This window comes from Hyla sarda, chromosome 3 (genome assembly GCF_029499605.1).
Source record: "Hyla sarda isolate aHylSar1 chromosome 3, aHylSar1.hap1, whole genome shotgun sequence".
Lineage (NCBI taxonomy): Eukaryota > Metazoa > Chordata > Amphibia > Anura > Hylidae > Hyla > Hyla sarda.
The window spans coordinates 395,365,510-395,391,938 of record NC_079191.1 but is presented as its reverse complement, the minus strand read 5'-3'; the positions used below and the strand labels follow the sequence as shown (position 1 = coordinate 395,391,938).

The 26,429-nt window shown below is 40.5% G+C and overlaps 1 protein-coding gene and 1 long non-coding RNA gene across 11 annotated transcripts in view; one reads left to right on the top strand and one right to left on the bottom strand.

Annotated features, from left to right (window-relative positions):
• Nucleotides 1-26,429, bottom strand: part of NRXN1 (neurexin 1) — a 1,474,530-nt gene that overhangs the window by 1,047,559 nt on the left and 400,542 nt on the right. For all 10 annotated transcript variants that reach the window (XM_056568026.1, XM_056568028.1, XM_056568034.1 and 7 more), the window contains one exon: nucleotides 25,281-25,325. In XM_056568026.1, the coding sequence (XP_056424001.1) occupies nucleotides 25,281-25,325 (45 nt within the window). The remainder of the gene's footprint in view (nucleotides 1-25,280; nucleotides 25,326-26,429) is intronic.
• LOC130362897 (uncharacterized) lies at nucleotides 23,618-26,357 on the top strand. Its single transcript, XR_008891610.1, has 3 exons — nucleotides 23,618-23,906; nucleotides 23,985-24,061; nucleotides 26,209-26,357. It is a non-coding gene; the product is annotated as an uncharacterized LOC130362897 (long non-coding RNA).

Below are 26,429 nucleotides of genomic sequence, written 5' to 3'. Positions count from 1 at the left end.
TCATTAAGTTAATATAGGTTGTCCTTTATATTTTCTAACCCAACTTGACTAAGGCGAGTGATTGGTTCCAATATCAGCTCCTCATTGAGTTTTTCGCTGCTAGATTTTTGGGGCCTTCCTATTGACTGATATTACAGTGAATCAATCCAACCAGGGATCTTATCTGCTTTTCCGCATGAGCAGACTGATGGTAGGGTCAGCCATGTCTGGTCAGTATTATAACTCAGTACGAATCCTGTGTGAGCCAAATGAGTGAAATAATTGTATATTAAAATTAACATAGTTTTTCACCAAAATAATCAGTTTTAAATAATGTAACTTACTCTGAATATGCCTTTAAAGGAGATCTGCAGTGTCAGACACGTATCCCCTATCCGCAGGCTCTCCCGTGCAGGAGACATGTTGGCTGCAGCATGATGCTGTGGTTGACACACCCCAGGGCTCAGGTCCTGTAGCAACGCATGGGAACTGAGTTCCTGCACTTTTTCCAAAGCAGGACCTCTGTTCTTATTAGCAGTACCAGCCCTTGAGTGGAAATTTTGGGTTGAGTTCCCACTCTTTTGTTACCAGGACTTGACCCCTGACACCCCCTTCATGTATCTCTATGGGAAAGGTGGAGATGCAGCATTGGTGTATCCCTGCCTCTCCCATAGAGCTGTATGGAGGAGGCATGCCGGCTCCATGTACGGACCCCCCGCGATCAAACAATTATCCCCTATCCTGTGAATAAGGGATAAGTGTCTTACATTGCGGTACTCCTTTAGGGCTATGGTCTTTAAGCATATTTTCATTCTTATTATGTACTTATGGTTGCTGTAAGTGCTCTGCTTTCTCTCTACACTTGTACTCAGCCAATGTGATTCTCCCTTACATACTCCTTTTTATGTTCTCTCCTTTCTCCAGCATGCAAAGCTGACAACTCTCTTCCAGCCATACTCTTCTTAGTTTATCTTATCATGGCTCTGCTTTGCTTTGGGTGCTCTGCTTTCTCTCTACCCTTGTACACAGCCTATTCAAGTCTTCCTTGTAGACTGTTTTTTGTGTGCTCCCCTCTCTTTCTTCAGCCCACATGAGCTTTCTTTCAAATATGATTTCCCTTGCACGAATACTTTGCCTATGTTATGTACTACAGCCTCTAGTTTGCTGTAAGTGCTCTGCTTTCTCTCTACACTTGTACACAGCCAATGTGATTCTCCCTTACATACTCCTTTTTATGTTCTCTCCTTTCTCCAGCATGCAGAGCTGACAACTCTCTTCCAGCCATACTCTTCTTAGTTTATCTTATCATGGCTCTGCTTTGCTTTGGGTGCTCTGCTTTCTCTCTACCATTGTACACAGCCAATTCTTCCTTGTAGATTGTCTTTTGTGTGCTCCCCTCTCTTTCTTCAGCCCACATGAGCTTTCTTCCAAATATGATTTCCCTTGCATGAATACTTTGCCTATGTTATGTACTACAGCCTCTAGTTTGCTGTCAGTGCTTTCTCTCTACCCATGTACACAGCCAATGTGAGTCTCCCTTGTTGACTGCCTTCTATGTGCTCCTCTCTCTTTCTTCATCCACTGTGAGTTGCCTGCCAAGGATTAAACCCCCCTTGCATACAAACTTTACACCAATGTGAAATTCACTCCACCCCATCCTGCTGCTGTCTCTAACTAAAGCCTCGTTTACATTGCTGTCGGAAAAAATCTCCACTAAAATCCTGTAAAATTACCAGATCACTAACGGACCCCATGCAAGTGAATGGGGTCTGCCATGATCCGGTAGTAGCCGTTTGCTTCCAACCCGTTTTAGGGTCCGATCTGCTCAACAACAAAAAATTGGCTGTATGAACCTAGCCAAAGAGAACAGATAGTTTATCTATTGCATTTATCTTATCTCCAAGATCTGATAAATAGTAGGACATTTTTAAAGAAGACTATTTACAAAGATGCTTAATTTTGCATTTAGGAAAGAAATTAACAAATCAGAAAAAGAAAATCAGTGGAAAGGTATATATAGCTATTAAAGTATAGTTTTTGTCTCACCCTTATCTAATGAAAATACTTATATAATACATGGTTATTAGTGGCTTTCCTTTATTGAACTGCCTTGTAATGACTTTCTGACAATAGATAGCATCATATCCGCCATATTGGCCACAGGGGCCTCTAAGGCTCCATGACCTTACATCTTCTATAGTCATAGCCGTAAGTGCAACACTATTGGGCCATTTATAGATAAATGAATATTATTTTTGGATTTAACAGTCCCCCATGTTCACTAGGGAACCGCGGTCATCATGATACGCATTCATAAGACATTGGGAACAAAAGGACTTCTTCCATCAGACTGAAGAGACAGCTGTCTTTGCCACCTAACATTAATATTTCCATTGCAAAATGAACTTTAGTCAAGGTTAATTAACTCCTTTCCGGTGGTACGTCTCCGCGCCGAGTCCCAGAGCTGCGCCATTCATACTTTAATCCTTCTGGAAATTGCAAAAAGAGCAGGAGAAATCCTTCATGATCATCCAGAAAGTAGAAACACTATAATTCAGCCTGTAACGTAACATTTTATTGGAAAAGTGTCTCCCTTTAATATCCAGCCAATAAATAACAGAGATGTGACATTTTTTTCATCTGCATTATAAGGCGCCCGTATTGATGTATAAGCTATGTGTCAGTGATACAAATGGCGGTGTAAGAATCCGCATATGGTGCTTGTGGCTGCTATATGAAATGTCACTCAGGCGGCTATTATTATCGCTATTGTCATGGCTCTGACGGGCCGCGCAGCGCAGGGCGTTCTTTAATTAAGACCCAAACACAAAGAGCAATTATCGTCTCACAAGAGAAGGTGCATGGAGGGAATTAGAAGGGTTTGTTGGCAAACAATCATTTTCCAAGCAAACGCTGGTGGAAGATTTTGAAAGGATTCAAAGGGTTTTGGAATCGTTGAAGCATTACCTGAAATATACAGTAAACCCAATATAAAGCAGGGGAAATAGAAAAAACAAGGGGGGGGGGATATTCAAAAACTACTGTAATTTCTGTTACAGCAATATTAATTTTGTCACCAAATTTTACATCACGGAAAATTCTGGCAGAAGCATCTCATGTAGTATTCCATAGGGCTTAAAGGGGTACTCCTGTGGAAAACGTTTGTTTTTTTTTTTATTTTATTTTTTAAATCAACTGGTGCCAGAAAGTTAAACATATTTGTAAATTTCTTCTATTAAAAAATCTGAATCCTTCCAGTACTTTTTAGGGGCTGTATACTACAGAAGAAATGCTTTTCTTTTTGGATTTCTCTGATGTCACGACCACAGTGCTCTCTGTTGACCTCTGCTGTCCATTTCTGGAACTGTCCAGAGCAGGAGAAAATCCCCATAGCAAACATATGCTGCTCTGGACAGTTCCTAAAATGGACAGCAGAGGTCAACAGAGAGCACTGTGGTTGTGACATTAGAGAAATCCAAAAAGAAAAGCATTTCCTCTGTAGTATACAATAAAATTATAATAAAAATTATAATAATAATTTATTTTTCAATAATTGATTAAATAACACCTTTTCCCAAAAAACTAAAGAAAAAAAAAACTACAACCATTTCTGCCGTTTCTACACTAGCAAAGAGCTGGTGCGAATTTTTTGATGTAACATTGACTCTCACCCTTTGAAAATTTCATGTAAAACATGTTCTTAGTTAGAAACCCAAAAACAATGCCTCGCTGTCTGGTTATCTGTACAGTTGTCCTAGAGAAGGCCTTTCATTCAAATACACTTAATATTATTTGCCAAAAAAGACCAGATGTGAGCGAGATCCAACATCTGCTGCAATGTATTTATTTCTCCTACTGCAGATGTTATAGTGACAACATGTAACACTTATGTTTCTTCATACAAACCGAGGGCCTAGAAAAGCGACAAGAAAAGGTGTTCTGAAATAAGCAATATATACATCTATAGTGGTAACATTATAAAAATGTACACTTTATATCTAATATCCATCTATCTACCTCATATCTATCTCCCATATATATCTCATCTTTCTACCTCATATCTATCTATCTCCCATATATCTCATTCATCTATCTAGCTCATATCTATCTATCTATCTATCTATCTATCGATCTATCTCCCATATATATCTCATCTATCTACCTCATATCTATCTATCTATCTATCTCCCAAATATATCTAATCTGTCTACCTCATATCTATCTATCTATTAGAGATGAGCGAACTTACAGTAAATTTGATTCGTCACGAACTTCTCGGCTCGGCAGTTGATGACTTATCCTGCATAAATTAGTTCAGCTTTCAGGTGCTCCGGTGGGCTGGAAAAGGTGGATACAGTCCTAGGAAAGAGTCTCCTAGGACTGTATCCACCTTTTCCAGCCCACCGGAGCACCTGAAAGCTGAACTTATTTATGCAGGAAAAGTCATCAACTGCCGAGCCGAGAAGTTCGTGACGAATCAAATTTACTGTAAGTTCGCTCATCTCTACTATCTATCTCCCATATATATCTCATCTATCTACCTCATATCCATCTATCTCCCATATATCTAATTTATCTATCTATCTACCTCATATCTATCTATCTATCTCCCATATATATCTCATCTATCTACCTCATATCTATCTATCTCCCATATATATCTCATCTATCTACCTCATATCTATCTATCTCCCATATATCTCATTTATCTATCTATCTATCTACCTCATATCTATCTATCTCCCATATATCTAATTTATCTATCTATCTATCTACCTCATATCTATCTATCTATCTATCTATCTATCTCCCATATATATCTCATCTATCTACCTCATATCTATCTATCTCCCATATATCTCATCTATCTACCTCATATCTATCTATCTCCCATATATCTAATTTATCTATCTATCTATCTACCTCATATCTATCTATCTATCTATCTATCTATCTCCCATATATATCTCATCTATCTACCTCATATCTATCTATCTCCCATATATATCTCATCTATCTACCTCATATCTATCTATCTCCCATATATATCTCATCTATCTACCTCATATCTATCTATCTCCCATATATCTCATCTATCTACCTCATATCTATCTCCCATATATCTCATCTATCTACCTCATATCTATCTATCTCCCATATATCTCATCTATCTATCAATCTATTTATCTCATATCTAATCTGCTTAATATCTTTTGATATATCTATCTACCGTATTTTTAGTCATATAAGACGCACCCAATTTTAAAGCATAAAAATCTAGAAAATAAAGATTCTGAACCAAATACAATGTAAAGTATAGGACAGTGATCTTCAACCTGTGGACCTTCAGATGTTGCAAAACTACAACTCCCAGCATGCCCGGACAGCCGTTGGCTGTCCGGGCATGCTGGGGGTTGTAGTTTTGCAACATCTGGAGGTCCGCAGGTTTAAGACCACTGGTATAGGAGGTAGTACTCACGTGTCCCCGCCGCTCTAGACCCGTCACCGCTGCCCTGGATGTCGCCCTCCATCGCTGTCGTCGCGTCCCCGGGGCTCCGGAACGTCTCTGCTGCCCGGTATCCTCACTCTCCGTCGCCGCTATCACGTCGCTACGCACGCTGCTACGCACGCTGCTACGCATGCCGCTCCTATTGGATGACGGGACGGCGTGATGATGACAAAGCAGAGCGCCGGCCGTGCAGGGGATCCCGGCACGGAGCAGACACCGAGGAGGCAGGTAAGGTCTCTCCCGGTGTCCTGTAAGCTGTTCGGGATGCCGCAATTTCACCGCGGCGGTCCCGAACAGCCTTACTGAGCAGCCGGGTTAGTGTCACTTTCGCTTCAGACGCAGTGGTCAGCTTTGATCGCCACTTCTGAAGGGTTAATACAGGGCATCACCGCGATCGGTGAAGTCCTGTATTAGCTGTGGGTCCCGGCCATTGATGGCCGCAGGGACCTCCGGTTTTAATGTGTATTTGCCGTATAAGACGCACCAACTTCCCCCCCCCCCCCAGTTTTAGGGAAGAAAAAGTGCGTCTTATACAGCAAAAAATACGGTATCTCTCTACCAAACAAATGCGCAGTAGCACTCCAACGGTGAATCAAATAAGTGGCTTTATTTTTATCAACAGGAGTGCGACGTTTTGGTGACCTCGCGTGGAGTAAATGTAAGCAAACCATATAATACAAACAGAAAGATGTTGGCAAGGACGCCAAAAACTGCTCGCGCATGTTTCCGGTCTCAGGCGGAAGTGACGTTGCACAGTGGAGAATGTCAGCGCATGCGCACTGATTTAACTCGGAGGAAACACCATTATAGATACTGGCAACAGTGCGGGCACATGATGTCAGTGTGTAGGCACTAGTGATAGGGAACGAGATCCCCATAATGAGAATTAACAAAAGTATGGGCACATAATATAAAGCTGTTGCAGCCTGCAACGTGACAGAGCGCCCCTAGTGGACACTATGTGTCAGTCTCTGCCCGCGGTCTCCGATCACTTCAGGGAACGAGTAAGTGACATAGTGGACAGTGCCCACCTACCCCCCCACTGTCCGTTATGTCCCTGCTGCGTTCTCTGAGGTAATTGGAGACCGCGGGCAGAGACTGACACATAGTGTCCACTAGGGGCGCTCCGTCATGTTGCCGACATCTTTATGTTTGTATTGTATGGTTTGCTTACCATTTGCTCCATTTGACCGGAATGTCCTCCTCCTGATGTCAGGTATTTCTGCTCCTATTCACAGTAGCCACGATCACGTTACATATTGTATGTAATACCATGTATTTGAATATATGATTATATATATTTGATCACTGTATTTTTGTTCACCCCATTTTCACTATGTTTATTTGCATATGTTAATTACATTATGATGTCAGAGGAAATGATGTCACTATGCACCCTCTATTTAAGCCAGTCCTTATGTTCATTGTAATGCTTGACAAAGGTCACGTGAGGTGACCGAAACGTCGCACACCTGTTGATGAAAATAAAGCCACTTATTTGATTCCCCGTTGGAGTGCTACTGCGCATTTGTTTGGTGTATCGTGTGGGGGCTCAGGACCAGAGCCTGACCGCAGCCAGTACCCGCTCTTCTTTTTCATGTTTCCTGCCTTCCAATTCCTACTATTTACCTATCTATCTATCTACCTCATATCTATCTATCTCCCATATATCTCATTTATCTATCTATCTATCTATCTATCTATCTATCTACCTCATATCTATCTATCTCCCATATATCTAATTTATCTATCTATCTATCTATCTACCTCATATCTATCTATCTATCTATCTATCTCCCATATATATCTCATCTATCTACCTCATATCTATCTATCTCCCATATATCTCATCTATCTACCTCATATCTATCTCCCATATATCTAATTTATCTATCTATCTATCTATCTACCTCATATCTATCTATCTATCTATCTCCCATATATATCTCATCTATCTACCTCATATCCATCTATCTCCCATATATCTCATCTATCTACCTCATATCTATCTCCCATATATCTCATCTATCTACCTCATATCTATCTATCTCCCATATATCTCATCTATCTACCTCATATCTATCTCCCATATATATCTCATCTATCTATCTATCTACCTCATATCTATCTCCCATATATCTCATCTATCTACCTCATATCTATCTATCTCCCATATATCTCATCTATCTATCAATCTATTTATCTCATATCTAATCTGCTTAATATCTTTTGATATATCTATCTACCGTATTTTTAGTCATATAAGACGCACCCAATTTTAAAGCATAAAAATCTAGAAAATAAAGATTCTGAACCAAATACAATGTAAAGTATAGGACAGTGATCTTCAACCTGCGGACCTTCAGATGTTGCAAAACTACAACTCCCAGCATGCCCGGACAGCCGTTGGCTGTCCGGGCATGCTGGGGGTTGTAGTTTTGCAACATCTGGAGGTTCGCAGGTTTAAGACCACTGGTATAGGAGGTAGTACTCACGTGTCCCCGCCGCTCTAGACCCGTCACCGCTGCCCTGGATGTCGCCCTCCATCGCTGTCGTCGCGTCCCCGGGGTGTCCCCGTCGCTCCGGAACGTCTCTGCTGCCCGGTATCCTCACTCTCCGTCGCCGCTATCACGTCGCTACGCACGCTGCTACGCACGCTGCTACGCACGCTGCTACGCATGCCGCTCCTATTGGATGACGGGACGGCGTGATGATGACAAAGGAAAGCGCCGGCCATGCAGGGGATCCCGGCACGGAGCAGACACCGAGGAAGCAGGTAAGGTCCCTCCCGGTGTCCTGTAAGCTGTTCGGGATGCCGCAATTTCACAGCGGCGGTCCCGAACAGCCCGACTGAGCAGCCGGGTTAGTGTCACTTTCGCTTCAGACGCAGTGGTCAGCTTTGATCGCCACTTCTGAAGGGTTAATACAGGGCATCACCGCGATCGGTAAAGTCCTGTATTAGCTGTGGGTCCCGGCCATTGATGGCCGCAAGGACCTCCGGTTTTAATGTGTATTTGCCGTATAAGACGCACCAACTTTTCCCCCCAGTTTTAGGGAAGAAAAAGTGCGTCTTATACAGCAAAAAATACGGTATCTATCTACCAAACAAATGCGCAGTAGCACTCCAACGCTGAATCAAATAAGTGGCTTTATTTTTATCAACAGGAGTGCAACGTTTTGGTGACCTCGCGTGGAGTAAACGTAAGCAAACCATATAATACAAACAGAAAGATGTTGGCAAGGACGCCAAAAACTGCTCGCGCATGTTTCCGGTCTCAGGCGGAAGTGACGTTGCACAGTGGAGAATGTCAGCGCATGCGCACTGATTTAACTCGGAGGAAACACCATTACAGATACTGACAACAGTGCGGGCACATGATGTCATTGTGTAGGCACTAGTGATAGGGAACGAGATCCCCATAATGAGAATTAACAAAAGTATGGGCACATAATATAAAGCTGTTGCAGCCTGCAACATGACGGAGCGCCCCTAGTGGACACTATGTGTCAGTCTCTGCCCGCGGTCTCCGATTACCTCAGGGAACGAGAAAGTGACATAATGGACAGTGCCCACCTACCCCCCACTGTCCGTTATGTCCCTGCTGCGTTCTCTGAGGTAATTGGAGACCGCGGGCAGAGACTGACACATAGTGTCCACTAGGGGCGCTCCGTCATGTTGCCGACATCTTTATGTTTGTATTGTATGGTTTGCTTACCATTCGCTCCATTTGACCGAAATGTCCTCCTCCTGATGTCAGGTATTTCTGCTCCTATTCACAGTAGCCACGATCACGTTACATATTGTATGTAATACCACGTATTTGAATACATGATTATATATATTTGATCACTGTATTTTTGTTCAGACCATTTTCACTATGTTTATTTGCATATGTTAATTACATTATGATGTCAGAGGAAATTATGTCACTATGCACCCTCTATTTAAGCCAGTCCTTATGTTCATTGTAATGCTTGACAAAGGTCACGTGAGGTGACCGAAACGTCGCACACCTGTTGATGAAAATAAAGCCACTTATTTGATTCCCCGTTGGAGTGCTACTGCGCATTTGTTTGGTGTATCGTGTGGGGGCTCAGGACCAGAGCCTGACCGCAGCCAGTACCCGCTCTACTTTTTCATGTTTCCTGCCTTCCAATTCCTACTATTTACCTATCTATCTATCTATCTATCTATCTATCTATCTACACCAAATACAAAAGTACTGAGGCACTCCAAAAGCTTGAGAAAGGCTGCAATCAGGCAGCTGAAACGTCGCTTCTGATGTCAGGTCAATAAATCCTTTTCACTTTATTTTTGGAGTGCTCAGTACTTGTGTATTTGGTGTGGACATTTGCACATCCCCTTACCTGGGGTGTTTTTTCTGCTGGCACCTACTGCTTTGCATATTTTGGTTGTGCTGCTCCACTGTTTCTATTTTTATCTATCTATCTATCTATCTCACATCTATCTATCTCATATCTATCATCTATCTATCTATCTATCTATCTATCATGTATCTATTTATATATCTACCTATCTATCTCTCATATCTATCTATATATATATCTATCTCATATCTATCTACCTATCTATCATGTATCTATCTCTCATATCTATCTATCTATCTATCTATCTATATCATATCTATCTATCTCATATCTATCATATCTATCTATCTATCTATCTATCTATCTCATATCTATCTATCTCATATCTATCTATCTCATATCTATCTATCTATCTATCATGTATCTATCTATCTATACAAAGCAGAAGATAGACTGCAGTACGCACAAGAAGAAGTGAAGATAGTAGCTTTATCCCAAGCACAACCAGCTTGGAACAAAACTATCTATCTATCTTATATCTGTCTATCATGTGTGGGACTCCCTATCTACTTTCTATCTATCTATCTATCTATCTATCTATCTAACTCACATCTATCTATTTATCTATCTATCTATCTATCTATCTATCTCATATCTATCTATGTATCTATTTATCTATCTATCTATCATCTATCTATCTATTTATCTATCTCATATCTATCTATCTACCTCATATCTATCTATCTATTTAACTCATATCTATCTATTTATCTCCTATCTATCTACCTAATATCTATCTATCTAGCAGATGCATATACCTTACTAAATTGTATATGACAAGACAACACATGATGAAGACTGGTCCATCTATGATATGTGGGACCCTGCCGGTGCGCCGCCATCTTCCTCTCTATCAGTAGGAGGCCACCCTAGGGTTCACCGTTTCTACTTGAAGGATTAGGAAGTCTTCTCTGTTGGTTTTTGCAGCAGATGCCTTTTACAGAACATCTTTCCATACACCTGCATACACACCTTGTCTACCTGCATAAGCACTGGATAGGAACTTCCCCACTTGATGGCGCTGTTCTGTTGCTTTTCAACAACAATGTTATTTTTATCCCATCAAGATAATCAGTCATATTAATGGAAGCATAAAAAAATACCATTGGAGCTGTTGTATAATTCATAAGTACGGTCTGCTGAAAAGCTAGGTAAAAGCTGGATGACGTTCATAAATACTTTAATTCTTTTTTTTAACGTTCTCACCACCGGTTACAAGGCGACCTGGTGAACGTCTGATCTGCAGTTACCAGACAAGAGTCACTCGTGACATAATCCACATTCCTTCTTTTCTACTGTACAATGGGATTAGATTCACTCTGGTGATCGCAAGTAAATAGTCACATTATTGTCACAAGAACTCACCGCTTCAGGGCAAACAGGCCAAAAGCCAGGAACTGTTCATTATTAATGAGAATCGTCTTATTTCTGCCCTAACTCCTGAAACTTTATATCAATCGCCTCTTGTCATAAACCGTGAATGGAAACATTAACTATTAACGGTTAACTGATGGCGGCGCCGTAATTACAGTACATTGTAAACAACCCAACGCCGCTTAAGCTAACAACTCTGATGGCTAAATAATGTCTGGAGGTGATAAGATAATGACTGTTTGCTAAGCAGCATGAAAAATGCCCTACGAATGGAGTGATAACCATAAAATGTTTAAATAATGACGCCATATTTACCTATACATGAAAAGGTTGACATTGTTAAACTCCCAAGTAGTCACACCTAATTTGCTTTATGGCCGAGGCAGTGATATACACTAATTATAGGGAAAAGATAAGTACTTGTATCCTCTGGTCACATGTTTGTTTCTAAAAAGAAATAAATAAACCTAAAGGGGTTGTACGGTGAAAGATAACAGAGCTCGGGAATCTTTAATAGAAATGAATGGAGTGTGCGCCGCCTGCATTTTATGGACACATGGGGTCCCAGCAGTCAGACCATCCCCGATGAGACACTAACGCCCCTATTCTGTGTATAAGGGAGAAATTGTCTTTCACCAGACAACCCCTTTAAATAATCTTAGTACTTACTATTATTCTTATTTTTATTATAATTTTTTAACTAATATTATTGCATTCAATTGCATTAAATTAATCATTATTATGATTGCATTTGATTGTACAGTGACCCCCCCCCCCCCGACCTACGATGGCCCCGACATACGATCATTTCAACAAACGATGGCCTCTCAGAGGCCATCACATGTTCAAGGTAGCATCAACGTACGATGCTTTTGTATGTTGGGGCCACCGCATAAAAGGCTATCCGGCAGCGCAGACTGCTTCAGCTGCCACCGGATAGCCGTTTACGGTGCCCCGTGTGGTCCGCTGACGATCACTTAACTGTCCTCGGGGCTCCGGCGCGTCCTCTTTGGGATCCCCTGCATCATCGGCGCTCTCCATCGTCGTCATCAGGCCTTGCCGGAGCGTCGGGGACACCCCGGGGACACGGTGACATCGATGGAAGGCGACATCCAGGGCAGCGGTGACGAGCAGTGACGGTCCGGAGCGGCGGGGACTAGTGAGTATAACCTCCAATACCAGTGGTCTTCAACCTGCGGACCTCCAGATGTTGCAAAACTACAACTCCCAGACCACTGTCCTATACTTTACATTGCACGGATCCCTCAACATACGATGGTTTCAACAAACGATGGTCCGTTTGGAACGGATTACCATCGTATGTTGAGGGACCACTGTATTAGGTAACTGCTTTCCTATAAGCTATGGCTGTAGGAAACTGTATCTGGATATTTTGGATGCAAAAGTAAAATGCAGGATTAGTCAAAGTGTGACTTAAAGAGTACCTATCATCAAACCATATTTTCTAAACTGGCTCAGATTATATTCACTAACTATTCCTAACACCCCTCCTGCACTTTAAAAACAATTCTGAGTTTTAAAAAGCTGTGTATCATACCATTCCCTTTGCTCACATCGTGTGAGCTCCTGGCAGGAGAAAGTGGGCGTTCCCCAGCAGGCGCGACGTCACTGAAGCCTGCGAAAGCTGTACCTCGCCATGCTCCGCACTAACTTCCTGAGTTTGGACTTCTGCAAGTCCAGGTGGAGACCAAACTAATGGTTTGACTTTTGCAGGGGACAGAACAGAGACACCTAGTGGCAGTTTTTTCAATCACATTCAAAACATATAAAGTTGATTTTTAACAGCAAGTAAATAGAAAAGTGTCTTATCATGATATAAAAGAACAATATATTAAAAGTTTAGTTTGGTGACAGTTTGATAGATTCCCTCCCCTTCAATGTCCATCTTCTCTAATAAGGCATATTGATGGAGGTTGTCCCCATGAGACAATCCCTTTACAGTTAAAATAGGCTTCTTGATCTGTTTCTGCAAACTAGGAGAAGCTTCACTACAGTCCTACCAGGACTTTTCATGCATCGATTTTATAGTAACCACCTTATTGTGATAATCCGGAGAAGGAAGATGGTAGAAGGTGGTTGACCATCTTTGGAACTCAAGGAACCAGCAAGACCACGAATATGACAAACACCTGTAACCTTTGAATTAAAAAGCAGAAGAAGTCTATTTACCAACTAGTTCAGGTTTTAACAGAATGTATAGTTATAACATACGGTATGGGGATTTGGAAGGACCGGGGATTTATTTATTATTTATTTATTTGATTTTGACTGAAGTTGCATAAACTTTAGCCGCAGTAATTGTGACAAAACAAGGGGAAAGAATCCTGCTTTCTTATAGCTCTATAGCGCACACTTAGACGGAGCAGCAGAATAGAGGATATTATAGAGCAATACTGAGCAGCCTAAGCTGTGAATCAAGCAGTGGAGTGAGATTTAACACCTACGACTTACTACACTTACTTTAGGCAGCTTCTCTATATGCCTCGCTCTGGGGCCAACTAATCCCCCTACTCCTCTCTTGCTAGACTTCTATGGGCGCCTCATATGGGCTCTATGGGCTTCTATGTACAGTGATGGCCTCAACATACAATAGTTTCAACATACAATGGTCTTTTCTGGACCATTGTAAGTTGAAACCAGACTCAACATACAATGCTACAGACAGTCCAGATCTGCAAAACATATCAATAGCTGGAAGAACTGACCAATCAGAATGGACATTTCACTGGTAAAACACCTGTATTACTAAAGCATATGCACTGACTGATGTGTGGTAGCGCCCCCTACAGTACAGGGAGGTATTACATGTTCTGTACACTTTACCTGTACCAGGGTTATCTGCTCCTTTGGACACCAGGTGAGGGCGACTACTTGTTACTTTTTTAGGACACTGTGTGCTATACAGGACCCTGAAGAGGTTCCTGTCCTCTACATAGACCAGTGTTTCCAAAGCAGGGAGCCCCCAGCTGTTGCAAAACTACAACTCCCAGCATGCCCGGACAGCCTTTGGCTGTCCGGGCATGCTGGGAGTTGTAGTTTTGCAACAGCTGGAGGCTCCCTGCTTGGGAAACACTGACATAGACAGTGATTTACAGCTCCCAGCAGATCTTTCTTAGGCTGGGTTCACACTACGATTTGTAACTACGGTTCCTGTATACGGCTGGGAGGAGGGGGTGGGGGGCGGAGCTTAATTGCAGCGCCCGCACTCAGCGGTATAGGGGAACCGTATTTAATGTATGTCTATGTGCCGACCGGAGTGAACCGCAGCCTCCGGTCGGCTGCTTTTTCGGCCGTATGCGGTTTACCAACCGTAGGCAAAAACGCGGTCGACCACGTTTTTGCCTGCGGTCGGGAAACCGCATACGGCTGAAAACGCTGCCGACCGGAGGCTGCGGTTCACTCCGGTCGGCACATAGACATACATTAAATACGGTTCCCCTATACGGCTGAGTGCGGGCGCTGGGATTAAGCCCCGCCCACCCCTCCTCCCAGCCGTATATGGGAACCGTAGTTACAAATCGTAGTGTGAACCCAGCCTTACTGTTATATGTGCGGACTTGTTTTATCTATATTAGTTATCTACTTATTTTTCTTTAATCCTCACTTTTTCCAATTTTTGGATGACATTTTGGGCCTTTAGAACCAATTACCAGGTTTCCATAGAGTTCTGGTCTCAACATACAATGGTTTCAACATACAATGGTCATCCTGGAACCAATTAATATTGTAACTTGAGGGACCACTGTAATCTCATCCCTCAGAGCAATACTATGGATCAGTTCTTCCTGGTTAAACATAACGGACATTTGTCTCTTTTTAACCATACTACCTAACTATGTAACTATGTTGCATGCTGCCCATAGAAGTCTTTTCTTGATACGGACTTGATCAGTGTTTTAAAGGGAAAGATGATAAGGATTTGGGAGAAGACTTAAAGGGGTTATCCAGGAAAAAAAACTTTTTTATATATATCAACTGGCTCCAGAAAGTTAAACAGATTTGTAAATTACTTCTATTAAAAAATCTTAATCCTTTCAGTACTTATGAGCTTCTGATGACACGTGTCTCGGGAAACACCCAGTTTTGAAGCAAACCCCCATAGCAAACATCTTCTAAACTGGGCGTTTCCCGAGACACGTGTCATCAGAAGCTCATAAGTACTGAAAGGATTAAGATTTTTTAATAGAAGTAATTTACAAATCTGTTTAACTTTCTGGAGCCAGTTGATATATTAAAAACAGTTTTTTCCTGGAATACCCCTTTAATAAGTAGAAAAAAAAGGGCAATTTATTTGAATGTATTACACACACACACACACATATATATATATATATATATATGTATATATATATATATATATATATATATATATTAGTGTTGCTCGCGAATATTTGCAATACAAATTTTATTCGCGAATATCGCATATTCGCGAATAGTCGTGAATATAGCACTATATATTCGTAATTACGAATATTCTTTTTTTTTTTTTCACAGTACACATCACAGTGATGACCCCTTTCTGCTTCCAGCTTGTGTGGTGTAAAGAAGGCTCTAATACTACTGTGTGAGACTGGCGCACAAATTTTTGCATATGCTAATATTCACATATGCTAATTTTTGCATATGCAAATGTTTGTTTATGCAAATTTTTGCATATGCAAATTTTCACATATGTGAATTTTCCGCATACGCAAAATTAAAACGCGAATATTAACAATATGCGAATTTAGCGAATATATGACGAATATCCGTCCATATATTCTCGAAATATCGCGAATTCGAATATGGCCTATGCCGCTCAACACTAATATATATATATATATTACGTTGTACTATTGGTTCCTGCAAAGTGTGTTGAAAGGTTAGTGCCCATTTAACATCTGTTTCTCACATGGCTTTTTTATCTACATTTTCCTACATATTAAATGTTATTATAGGAATAAAGTATTTACCACAAGAGCACTAGGTAATGATCATAAAATAACTGAGCAAAAATAAAACAAATAAAAAAAAAAGATGTTGAAAGGGTTACAGAGCTATTTCTAAGCCCCTGGGACTTCACTGAACCACAGTGAGAGCCATTATCTCCTAATGGAATGACTTAGAATAGCGGCAAACCTTCCCTTGAGTGTCCAGACTGCAAAATGATCCTACAAGTGCATCAACAACTCCTGGAAGCCCCATAACATCCCAGAAGAGCATTTAAAGAACTACAGACCTTTGTAGCCTTGGCTAAGATTAACGCTCATGAATGGGCCCACTAGACAAGAGGCAAAATGGGATTTACTGAAATTGTAAGACCTAATGCGTGATCAAAACGTCAAGATCAAGTGACGTACTGTACTTTCTATAATGCAGAACATGTGACGTTTATGGGGCCAGAACACAGTGAAGGTCTGTCATTGAACTGCTTCCAGTTGAACAGTTATAGCTATTACCTGCTGTCACCACTAGGGGCAGCTTACAGCTACTACCGTATTCTTCGCCGTATAAGACATACTTTTTCTTCCCCAAAACTGGGGGGGGGGGGGGGGGGGGAAGTTGGCGCGTCTTATACGGCAAATACACATTAAAACCCTGTCCTATTGCAGCGGTCCCTGCGGCCATCAACGGCCGGGACCCACGGCTAATATAGGACATCACCGATCGCGGTGATGCCCTGTATTAACCCTTCAGATGCGGCGATCAAAGCTGACCGCCGCATCTGAAGCGAAAGTGACACTAACCCGGCTGCTCAGTCAGGCTGTTCGGGACCGCTGCGGTGAAATCGCGGCGTCCCGGACAGCTTACAGGACACCGGGAGGGACCTTACCTGCCTCCTCGGTGTCTGCTCCGTGCCGGGATCCCCTGCATGGCCAGCGCTCTCCTCCTTTGTCATCACGTCGCCGCGCACGCCGTCCCGTCATCCAATAGGAGCGGCGTGTGTAGCGGCGTGATGGCGGCGATGGAGAGCGAGGATACCGGGCAGCAGAGACGTTCCGGAGCGATGGGGACACCCCGGGGACGCGGCAACAGCGATGGAGGGCGACATCCAGGGCAGCGGTGACGAGCGGTGACGGTCCGGAGCGGCGGGGACACGTGAGTATTACCACCCATACCAGTGGTCTTCAACCTGCGGACCTCCAGATGTTGCAAAACTACAACTCCTGTCATGCCTGGACAGACAACGGCTGTCCGGGCATGCTGGGAGTTGTAGTTTTGCAACATCTGAAGGTCCGCAGGTTGAAGATCACTGTCCTATACTTTACATTGTATTTGGTTCAGAATCTTTTCTTTCTAGATTTTCATCCTTTAAAATTGGGTGCGTCTTATATGGCAGGAAATACGGTAAGTAATTAAGTAACTAGAAAAAAGTAAATGCAAAATTGAAAAAAAGAAAATAGCATTCTGGTAGCCAAATATGTTGATGGTAGGGTGATAGGATGTACAGGCTTAGGGTGGTATAACACATGTCTGATCCCAAAAGGGATGTATTTCATGGCTCGATTACTGTGTGGACAGGGCTACATAAATGATTGCTGGATTGTTCATACAGCCATTTACTTCCATCATTGTTGACCACATATCCACTATAACATGGGGAGATGTGCGGCCAATAAACAATAAATAAGTGTTTGATCATTGCCAGCAGATCGCTAGGCTTAATTTAGAGGGTAATATCGGCCTTTTTAACCAATAATTGTCCAGTGTAATAGGGCTCTTAGTTGTATGAAGACCTGGACCATCTTTAAGGGGTACTCTGGTGGAAAAAAAAGTTTTTTTCAAATCAACTGTTACCAGAAAGTTAACCCCTTAAGGACTCAGGGTTTTTCAGTTTTTGCACTTTCGTTTTTTCCTCCTTACCTTTTAAAAATCATAACCCTTTCAATTTTCCACCTAAAAATCAATATTATGGCTTATATTTTGCGTCGCCAATTCTCCTTTGCAGTGACAATAGTCATTTTACCCAAAAATGCACGGCGAAATGGAAAAAAAATAATTGTGCGACAAAATCGAAGAAAAAACGCCATTTTGTAACTTTTGGGGGATTCCGTTTCTACGCAGTGCATATTTCGCTAAAAATTACACCTTATCATTATTCTATAGGTCCATACGGTTAAAATGATACCCTACTTATATAGATTGGATATTGTCGTACTTCTGGAAAAAATCATAACTACATGCAGGAAAATTTATACGTTTAAAAATGTCATCTTCTGACCCCTATAACTTTTTTATTTTTCCACGTACAGGGCGGTATGAGGACTAATTTTTTGCGCCGTGATCTGAAGTTTTTATCGGTATGATTTTTGTTTTGATCGGACTTTTTGATCACTTTTATTAATTTTTTAATGGTATAAAAAGTGACAAAAAATGCGCTTTTTTTTACTTTGGAATTTTTTTGCGCGTACGCCATTGACCGTGCGGTTTAATTAATTATATATTTTTATAGTTCGGACATTTACACACACGGCGATACCACATATGTTTATTTTAATTTTTTTTTACACAGTTTTATTTTTTTATAGGAAAAGGGGGGTGATTCAAACTTTTATTAGGGAAGGGGTTAAATGACCTTTATTAACACTTTTTTTTTACATTTTTTTTGCAGTGTTATAACATGCCTGTGATCAGTGTTATCGGCGCTTGACTGCTCCTGCCTGGATCTCAGGCACGGAGCAGTCATTCGCCGATCGGACACCGAGGAGGCAGGTAATGTACCTCCCGGTGTCCTGCAAGCTGTTCGGGACGCCGCCATTTCACCGTGGCGGTCCCGAACAGCCTGACTGAGCAGCCGGGTCACTTTCACTTTAGAAGCGGCGGTCAGCTTTGACCGCCGCTTCTAAAGGGTTCATACCGCACATCGCCGCGATAGGCGATGTGTGGTATGATCCGCGGGTCCCGGCCGTTGATGAGCGCCAGGACCGATGCGATATGATGCGGGATCGCGGCGCGATCCCGCTTCATATCGCGGGAGCCGGCGCAGGACGTAAATATACGTCCTGTGTCGTTAAGGGGTTAAACAGATTTGCAAATGACTTCTATTAAAAAATCTTAATCCATCCAGTAATTATCAGCTGCTGTATACTACACAGGAAGTTCTTTTCTTTTTGAATTTATTTTCTGTCTGAGCACAGTACTCTCTGCTGACACCTCTGTTCATGTCAGGAACTGTCCAGAGAAGGATAGGTTTGCTATTGGGATTTTCTCCTGCTCTGGACAGTTCCAGGTGTCAGCAGAGAGAACTGTGGTCAGACAGAAAATAAATTCAAAAAGAAAAGAACTTCCTGTGTAGAATACAGCAGCTGATAAATACTGGAAGGATTAAGATATTTTTTAATAGAAGTAATTTACAAATCTGTTTAACTTTCTGGCACCAGTTGATTTAGAAAAAATAAATAAAATGTTTTCAACATGAGTACCCCTTTAAGTTAACATTTAAAGACGATGTGATGGAACAAAGGTCAAATATGTACCGGGACCACTCAACTTTATCAATGTAGAATTGAGCATCTTAGATATGGACATGCTGGCCTTGTGTTATCAAAGTCTTATTCCTCTCCTTTTGCTTTACTCAAACGTATAAAAATACATGTTTTTGGGGTAGACAGGAAAGTAAGTGGCTGACTACACTGCTATCTAAAATGTTAGCCTTTACCTTGTTAATGCAAGAAAATTGCTGATCAATTCCGGATTTGCACATATTCTCCATTACTGGCAGATATAGAGAAGAATGTGAAATGAACCTTCAGAGCTCAAAATAAAACGTGCCTACTAAGAAAATCTAAAACAAATAAAAAAAATAACACAAAAAGCTTATTCTGAATAAAGGGTCCAGCAGATTTGTTTGTATTCATTATGGACAATATAAACCAGTCTACAGAAAGTCTTTATCTGACACTGTAAGAGGAAAACAGTCTTTAATGGATACATGAAAGGGACGAGAAATAGTGAACCTAATCCTTATGGGAAATAATAAAACACAACACTAGTGATAAAACCCAAAGACATCATCATCCGTCTCCAGACAGCGAGAGGCCTGTTACACGCTCCAAAGGAAAGTGACAAGAGAACAGCTGCACTCAGGCTTCTAGATCTTATTGTTTGCCAAACAAAAAGTGATGAAGACTTCCAATTATGTTACGTAGGGCTGCTATAGTATTCTATAGGATCGCCCGTCACATTAATCCACCAGTATTGGAGATTTTCAGATAGTGTTACTTTTAAAGTGACAGGCGAGAGAATAAACTGGTGCTGTCAAAACATATCTGAGGCATATTCTACACGACCAGAAAACCCCGCTCGGGCATTGTAATAGAAAAGACATACATACATTGCTAAGTGTCAAAATATAATAGTTATATTGTATAATATAATTATAATATATTATATAATAAACAGATAGATACATGAATAGATAGATATGAGATAGAAAGATAGATAGATAGATAGATGTGAGATAAATAGATAGATAGATATGACATAGATAGATATGAGATAAATAGATATGAGATAGATAGGAGATAGATAGATAGATATGAGATAGATAGATAGATAGATAGATAGATAGATAGATATGAGATAGATAGATAGATAGATATGATATAGATAGATAGTATTGTCTCACAGCTGACCATGCATATCAGAGCAAAAACCAAGTCATGAGGGGAAAGAACTGCATGTAGAGCTCAGAGACAGGAATGTGTGGAGGAGCAGTACTAATTTATTTTATTTTATTTTGATTTTTTCTGTACTGAAAGTTCTCAAGAGAACAGTGGTCTGAATAAGTCTTAAACAATGAAATTTGAAACAACCAGGACTCATCCTAGAGCTTGTCGCCTCACCAAACTAAGACATCAGGGTAGAAGGGCTTTAAAAAAAAAGTGAATAAGAACTTGTCACTCTGCCTTAGCTTACTGAGAGAGGAAAAAAGATTATTTGGTCTGATTAAAGCAACAAACAACTTATTGGTCTCACTTCTATGAGTCTTGTCTGGAGGAAACCAAGCCCTGCTCAACACTTGCCCAATCCCATCACTACAGTAAAGCATGGTGGTGGCAGCTAACAAATAGAGACTGGTTGAGTGAAAGCTAAATGGATCAAAGTACAGGGAGAGATTATTCATGAAAACATGATCCAGAGTGCTCTGGACCTGACTGGGCTAAAGGGTCACCTTCCAACAAGACTATGGCCCTAAGCATACAGTCAGGACAATACAGGAGTGGTTTAGGACCTACTCTTTGAATGCCTTTGATTGACCCAGTCAAAGTCCTGACTTGAACCAAATGGAACATCTCTGGAGAGACATGAAAATGGCTTCCCCTACAGTCTCCATCTAGCCTAACAGAGCTTTAGAGGATCTACAGAAAATGGCAGAAAATCCCCAAATCCAGGAGTGTAAACCTTGTGGCCTCATCCCTAAGAAGACTGGAGGCTGTAATCTCTGCCAAAGGGGTTCCAACTAAATCCTGAGTAAAGGGTCTGAATACTTATGTCCATGCAAAGTCTTCTAACTTTCTGTTCTCACTTTGTAATTATGGGGAAAACTTTCTTTTTTTTTTTTTTTTTTGCAACATTTACAAACTGTGAAAAAAGTGAAAGGGTCTGAAGACTTTCCAAATGAATTGTAGCATATGTAGCACTTTGTACACAGTAGAAACCTTTCGCACAAAACTTTTATTATTTTTCACATCTATAGTTACTTTTATTGAACAAGCAACAGTGTTGTTGCTATGAGATGTTACCAATGTGCCAAGAAAGGGAATTCTTTCTCTAAAAGGTTATTATTCTGTTGTGAGGTTAAAAAAGTCAAGTCTTGCTGTGCCCCAGGAAAGGACCTTTCGCCCTGGTGGAAAAATGAGAGTTATTGCTAAGGCAAATGAGAAAAACTGTGCATTTCACCTCGGCGCTCGTCTTTGTTCACATCAATACTACACAATCTCTGGGGCATCAGCGGCACATATTGAGTTCACTCTTTTTTATCTTTTTTTTTTTTTTTTTTTACATAGAAATTTAATATAACAAATGGGATTATTTTTGTCATGGTAGTTTCAGAACCAGTAAATAGTAGAGCCATAAACTGGACACATTAGATTCTTGCAGGCTTAACCCTTTCCAATTTTTTGCATCACTTTTTTTGTTTTCACAACCACACTTTTTAAGAGCCATACTTTTTTTTCTGGCATAAAAAAAAAAAAATTATAATAATAAAAAAAAAACATTGTACAACATTGTTTTTTGGTTCCTAGTTTATCTATAAATGGTATGTTAACTTTATGTTAATGGTCAGTACAGTTACAGCTATAAGACGTGTACATATTTTTTGTTATATTTTCCTACTTCAAAAAAAATATATATATATTTTTTTATCATGGCTGCCATCATAACTGCTATGCACTGAACAATTGTATTGCAATGGGGGGATTTGGTGACCACCTACATGCCATAGTTCCTTTTGATTGTGGCATCTAAGGGGCTTAAGTGGCCAGGATCAAAAAGATAACAGCTGGCATCTGCCATGCATGGAGTGTGTTCAGCTCCTGTTCTAAAGTCACCAAGCATTTAAAGAAAAGGCAACCTAAAAGTAACATCAAAATAACATTTGAATGTAAAACCTTAATAAAAAAAAGAAGCAGAATAGAAAATCCACTGAAACACTGCAATAACTACACTATATTCCTACCACTGTGTGACCAGAATAATGTAGAATATAGTATTATGAGTTTTTATCTCCCAGCTTTTCCATATCTCAGACTGTTTATCTGCTACAGACTATCTCTTATTTTACATTTCATGCCTAAACTGCTTTTCACCAAATTTATGCCGTTCTTGAATAAGAAAAACTTTACATTCTGCAATATTACCAGACACATACCTAAGATGACATATTGTCCTTAAATTCAGTATCTGGCTCACAAACAATAGTTACCGTGAAGGCCCTAGATCATAAACTGCATCAGGATCATATTTATAGCACTTGTGGTTGATGCCCACATATAGTATTTCGTATATAGTACTTTATATGTTTAATTAAATGGGAGGTTACATTTTTTATATCTTTGTACATGATAAATAGAAAAGGTGACCAAAAAAATTGCAATTTCAGTCTTGGGTTTTTATTTCTGAATGTATTGCAGTGTATTGTACATTAACCACAATCCTAGTACACAATGCTGAATATTACGAGGGCAGCTATAGAGATATTTCCCAGGCCCCACGCTACTATCTAAGATGGTAGAGCCAGGGTCAAATGGGGGGACAATCATGTGACAGACGTGGCCTCTTTCCTTTACCTAATCAACTACAGTAGATGCCTCAGTCACTATTAAGCTTGGCATATAAGGGGCAAAGTGACTGGAATTGTAGATATCTCTGATTCTAGCCACTGACTGGAGGAGCCCGATGTATAACACAACCAGCACCTGCTGTCTATGGAATGCTTCAAAACTTCCTTTCTGATGTCAGGAAGAGGTTAAAAATGGCAAATGCAGTTGTAAATATGGGTCTGACTCTGTTCTCATTCTTTCCCTCTTACTAGTTGGGTTCAACAAGAGAAGATCTGCTGCCTGGTGACAATTTGCACTACAGTAAATAACCTTTAGTATTCTACCGTCACCAGGACGAGTAAATCCTTCCCATGCAGACGCACTGGCAGGTATTGCCTAAAATTTTCCCTCAGCTGATCCATAATTCACAGCATTTTCTATTTTCTGACATATCTTTGGTCTCACAGGATCCTGAGGTCCACATTCAATGATGAAGTGAGGATGTCTCAATGACTGGAACTGCTTAGATGCCAAAAGGACATTGGTAATGTATCGGGCACTTTGTTACATAATAAGTTCCCTAGACATGATTTGAACATTAGGCACACCGCATATAATAATTAACCATAATAAAAAAAAAATAATTCTATACCAAAAAGTGGTGATGGTAGGGGTTAAACTTAAAGTACTAAGCATGCATTTTTTTAGGTTATATTAAAGGGGTACTCCGACATATTATCCCCTGTCCAAAGGATAGGGGATAAGATGCCTGATCCCGGGGGTCCCTCTGCTGGGGACCCCTGTGATCCTTCACAGCTGTCACGCCCCTCCCATAGGCTTGCACTGAGGGGCGGAGCGTGACATCACACGGGGGCGGAGCCGTGATGTCTCAATACTCCGGCCTCGTGATCGGCAGTCATCAGACTCGGAGCGAACATGCTCCGGGGGCTGATGGTAACAGGGTGCTGTGTGAAAGATCTTTGGATAGGGGATAAGATGCCTTAGCGTTGAGTACCCCTTTAAAGAAACACATCAGGATAAATGGATATTATGTGGAACATTTAGAGAGTGTCTCGCATATAGACTATGATCAGAATATCCCTTTAAAGCATATATTGAAATTGAATTATATCACCTAACTAGGTTCAGTAAACAAATGGTTAAGGAATTACGGTCACTAAAAAAAAATGTATCAAAAGTTTTAATTGGTTTTGAGCCAACCGATCCCAATGATCACTAGGTAGATTTGAGAGAAGAGCAAGTCTGAGTGCTTCACTCTGCCCAACTGGTTGCATAAGAGTCAGGCAGAGCAGCAAGCCAGGGAGTGAAGTGCTCAATCGTGCACTTCTCCTGAATCTATCTAGTGATCGGTGGGATCGATCTAAACACCCAGACCCCAACTGATTAAAACATTTGACATATTTCTAATTACGGTACATCACAGTAATACTTTAAAGGCAAAATATAGCATCTTCTCAGATAAGACTAAGATCGAAGTGGGAACGTCCAATGATGTTACTGCCCATCTCACTAAAGAGTGCAGAACAGGCAGCTCCACCTCCAGGAAGAAAATAAACTACCATATAAAATAAATAATTGCACTAAAGGAAAAAAATAGCAATAAAAATAAGCCAATGATTAAACAATTTATCTCTTTTACTGTCAATAAACATATACAATTCACCAGATTCTACTAGTAAGGATAGAATATCCCATTATTATAGTAGTATTATTATTATTAGAGTAATTCTTAATAATCTTACCTGTTCCAGCTCCTTTGGTAAAGAGTTGCTCAGCTGCTATATTTCCTGCAAGAAATAAATATAATAATATAGATTAAGATTAAAGATTAAATATAGCCCTCTATTACATATTACACAACAGACCATACTATAGAATGAACAGAATTACTTCTGCAGCTTCTACACAAATGTATGAATTATCCCATTCTCCTTCACATATAAAAAAAAAAAAATTACAGATGACTTTATATAGTGATGGTACGCATCATATGTGTGTACCCTATCGACAACCGCGTTTCCTACGATGCCTGTTTATTGATGGTGTTTTTGTAATTTACTTGAACTTTACTTTTAATAAAACGTTAATATAAAAAAAAAAATAAAAAAAAATTACAGAATATATTATACATGTACACAATGAGCACATTAACCTTGCAGCAAATGTTAAAATTTCCTGCAGCACCCCCAGAGGGAAAATGAAGCATTACACCATTCCCACTGAAATGGAAAAAAAAATAAAAAAAACAGAGTTTTTTCTATCTGGCTTTTAAATGTTTATTACAAAAAGGGCAACAGCTAATACAATGACAGCTGTTTTTTTTTTGCATCAGTTGTGACACCTTTATACTCCGGATATATTTGGGCCCACTCTAATGTAATGAGTTATTTTTTAGGGAACTTTCCTTTTTAAACATAGAAACAGAATGTGTCGGCAGATAAGAATCATTTTGCCCATCTAGTCTGCCCAATAAACTGAATCCTATCAATACTCCCTGGCCCTATCTTATATGAAGGCTAACCTTATGCTAATCCCATCATTGTATTTGTAGCTGCCACTTCTGCAAGAAGACTATTCCATGCATCCACTACTCTCTCAGTAAAGTAAAACTTCCTGATATTAATTAGAGGGGCAAAGGTTTAAAAGTAATTTTCTTTTTAAATTATTTAGACTAATGTCAACTAAACCCGCCCATTCTCGCCAAACCACTGACAGTCTCACCGACCAATCTGATATTCCACTAATAGAAGAGGATATGACAAGAAGGATTTGGCTGTTGTGTTTTAACATGTACAAGCCTTTTGTACTCAATAAACTGTCAGAAGAAGCTAACGTAGGCTTGTTTTCCTTTCCTCATACAGCTGTGTGTACATGTAGATTAGTGGCCCTCC